Raw genomic sequence first — 3772 nt, 5'->3', positions numbered from 1 at the left:
TGGGAGGCCCTCATAGTCCAATGATTGAGTCCAAGGCCTGTCCCTAACCATACGAACCACATCCCCAGTGAGAGGCTTGGAAATGTCCATGTCGATTAAACCAAAGTATCACCAAATCCAAACTCCAATAGGGACCACTCTTTTCCTCATAGACATCACCATGGATGTAGTCAATTTTCTTGGAGAGTTCACAACTCTCAAACATGTGATTCCCAACTCCCTCCAATAAGATCTAGGGGTTGGTCTACTAGCAAATGGCCTTAACATTTTTTTCAACCTTTTTCCACCTCTTAGCCACATGACTAGGGGGTTCCTAATTTGTCAAGTTCAAACAAATTTCCTCACCTTGCTTTGGCCATCTTATCATCCCATTATACATATCCTACCAACAAAAGAAACTAAAGAGGGAATGATGACCAATTGGTAGCCTATTCGTAATGACCATGAATTCCTGTCTACTACCATAGCTCTTGTTGCTTAGCCCAAATCTTAATATTTGAAATTGGTAGTAGATCACACTCTTGCATATGACCTACTCTCTCATTTACTTTTCCTTGTTGTAGATATCATCATATACATTTATTGGGGCAAATTTTCTTGGTTTAATGTCCATATATTCTAAATTTACTTTATAAAATAAATTATTATCTAAGTGAAATGTGCATATTAGGCATGCATTCTTCAATATTTTATTACATTTAAATTGTCAAATTAAAATATACATTATTATGTAAAAATATTTTAAATAAAAAGAAATATTTTTTTATAAAGAAGATAATGTTGCTTTGTAAACATTACTAAATCAAAGCTTCATTAAAGGAACTAAAGTAGTGCAATGCTCAAGCCACTGGTAAATTATCAATTAAGAAGCTTACATATCTTCACTAAATCCACAACTCTTTAGATAAAAACAAAGTTTTTATTGATTTAAAATATTAAACTGCACATAACTTATTATCACAAGGAAATATGTTATGAGATAGAAAGGGTGATGTTTGACTTAGTATATGATGGTTGGTAATCAAGAATAAGGATGTCTTCAATGGAGGCCATGAATTTGATAGCATAGGCTTTGTGAGCGGGATGCGACACATATTCGGCAAGTCCTCCTGCCTCATAAAATGTTATTACAAATATGTGAGTGAAGCCTTTCTGTCGTTTCACTTCTCCCAAATCAGTTCCCCTATACACAAATCAATATCAAACATCATTACTCATCATCATCTTAATTTTTTTTTAAGAATATCAATCTTAATCTACAATACGTGTGTCTAAACACACCACTTACTCCAAATAATGATTTTATCATCTTTTATTTTCATAATTTTAAATCTAATTTCTAGACGTCTTTCTAGTTTAAATCTTTCATAATTTTAAATCAAATTTCTAGACTTCTTTCTAGTTTAAATCTTTTGAATTAAAACCTAAACATTAAAATGAAAAGAAATTTGAATATTAGATAGAAAATAATATAAAGTAAATAGAAAAATAATTTTCATTAATAAATCTTATCTACCAATTATTTTCTCTCATAGATTTAAAAAACATCATAATCAAATAAGAAATAACAGTTTCATACCTTATCTTCATATAAAATGTGGTAAATAATATTTTTATTATAAGAATCTTACTTCTAGCTATTGAATGAAATGATACTTCAAAAATAATCATTATAATAAGTATGAAAAATATAAAATGCTCTGACTTTGCTTTTCAAACTATTCAGTCTTGAAGAATTGTAAGCTGCCCTGCCATAATTAATATATATTGCCAAGAATAGCAATACCATCCTTAATATATCTTAAAACACACAAAACTAAATCAGGACACATATGGGTAGTTTACTAATTTTCCCCAGGAGGTTTATTCATAAAACTGGTAAAAGAAACCATGGCTACTAATACCATTTTGTAGAAACAAACAGATATGAGAAACAGCTTTAAAAGAGGCACCACAGAAAATGAAATAGCTAAGTAAATCTGTAACTTTGCCACAGTTTCTTTAAAACAAGTTCTTAAATGGCAAAACCAATATCATCAAATAGATAAAATCTCATCATTTATCTTATTTTTTAAGAGATTTTGGGGCCTTTCAAAGCCTGTTTTAAATTCATAGTATTTTTTAAGAGATTTTGGGTTTTTTCAAAGTCTGTCTTAAATTCATAATTCTGATAAAAAACTTTTATCTTAAGTAGGCGAAGTCCTGAAAGAACATGCCTACGGCAACGTTCTAAAGAACAGACCAAACTTTCAAAGGCCGAAAATGCCCGGAAGACCTTCAAAAATGTCAATTACTAACATATAGAAAAACTAGAAATTTTTTGTTTTTTCAATATTTCAAATTTTCTTCTGATCATCATGCCATTGAAAAAGCTTATTATACCTGAATTTTTAAGAAACCCATTTCAAATTCATAACTCTAATATAAAAAGTTTAACCATTTATCATGCCATTGAAAACACTTATTATACACTGAGTCTTTTTTCAAAAACCCATTTGAAATTCTCTGATAAAAAACATTTATCTTAATCAGAACACTTATCATGCCATTGAAAGCGCTTACTATACCTGCAACTCACTCAGAGAGTTAGACACAAAAGTTCAGACCTTTCAAAATCCATTTTAAATTCATAATTCTGATAAAAAAAACATTTATCTTAATCAAAACATTCATCATACCATTAAAACTGCTGCTTACTATACCTGCAACTCACTCATACAAAGCACTTATATATCAGACACTAAAGTTCAGACGAGGCACTTACCATTCAAAAGACTTTACAAAATCTAAGTTAGAGCAAAGATCTTCCAGATCTATGATGAGTTGTTCAAGCTCTTGGGCACTCAGATCTGCCTTAAACTTAGCCAGTACAGTGTGCCTGGCATCATTTGCTGCTACTTTTTCTGCCATGGAAACAAAACAGAGCTATAGAAGAGCAAATGCAAATGCAATGGTGTGTGGAGATATTGAGCCTGGTGTGCCCTATATAACAAGAGAACATCTCAAAGGACAAACACTATTATTTTTTTTAATAGTCACATCTAATGATTAATTATTTGGACAAAGCACTGTATTGTCTCTATTTTGGATTGAGATTCCCTTCATTAATGGTTGTATCGTATGAGCTTTGGTCCCACTCCATTTTGTTTTCATTCACTGCTTCAGAATCTGACTTCAATGCACATGGGAATCTCTGGTTCAGAATCCGACTTCAAGGCACATGGGAATCTTTGTGTTTGATGAATACAAGTGGATATGTACAAATTTTGCATGGTGCAAAAGCATTTCACATGTGAAACTTAGATTTTTAAATTTATATTTCAAATGTGGCATGTTAGTGCTGATTCATATTCCCATTTTGGTTTCTAATAGGGTGCTTTCATGAGTGCTCCATTAACTCCATGGGTGCTCCATTAACAATAATAGAGATAAGTCTATTATCAATTACTATCATTAAGAATAATAGAGATAAGTCTATTATCAATTACTATCATTAAGAATAATAGAGATAAGTCTATTATCAATTACTACTATTAAAAATAATAGAGATAAGTCTATTATCAATAATTAGGATGTTGAAAATTTGCGAGGGTTTGTTTTTTAATTGGTTTGGTTGAATTGGTGAGGATGATGGCTTATTTTTTAATTATGTTATCTATCAAGTTTCAACTTCTTTAAGGTGCAATTGGATTAGATTCAACTTTTTCATAACTTTGATGGATTAGATGTCTCAACTTGCGATAGTTGAACTTTTGACTTAGACGTATGTTTC

General features: G+C 30.9%; 1 protein-coding gene across 1 annotated transcript; it reads right to left on the bottom strand.

The window, feature by feature from the left end:
• Positions 1-905: 905 nt before the first annotated feature.
• Positions 906-3080, bottom strand: LOC131075946 (stress-response A/B barrel domain-containing protein HS1). The gene is made up of 2 exons (XM_058012927.2): positions 2765-3080; positions 906-1183 (listed from the first exon to the last, which is right to left on the bottom strand). The coding sequence occupies exons 1-2, from the start codon at positions 2908-2910 to the stop codon at positions 973-975; spliced, it is 357 nt and encodes a 118-aa protein (XP_057868910.2). The 5' UTR covers positions 2911-3080; the 3' UTR covers positions 906-972.
• Positions 3081-3772: the final 692 nt, after the last annotated feature.

This window comes from Cryptomeria japonica, chromosome 9 (genome assembly GCF_030272615.1).
Source record: "Cryptomeria japonica chromosome 9, Sugi_1.0, whole genome shotgun sequence".
In the NCBI taxonomy this organism is placed as follows: Eukaryota; Viridiplantae; Streptophyta; class Pinopsida; order Cupressales; family Cupressaceae; genus Cryptomeria; species Cryptomeria japonica.
The sequence above is the reverse complement of the archived record's forward strand: the minus strand, read 5'-3'. Positions and strand labels throughout refer to the sequence as shown.

Bases quoted from the DNA above. Each gene is read 5' to 3' on its own strand.
- LOC131075946 (XM_058012927.2), bottom strand. From the start codon at position 2,910: ATGGCAGAAAAAGTAGCAGCAAATGATGCCAGGCACACTGTACTGGCT. The intron at 1,184-2,764 runs GTAAGTGCCTCG...ATTTGTGTATAG, and splicing joins TTTGTAAAGTCTTTTGAATG to GGGAACTGATTTGGGAGAAG.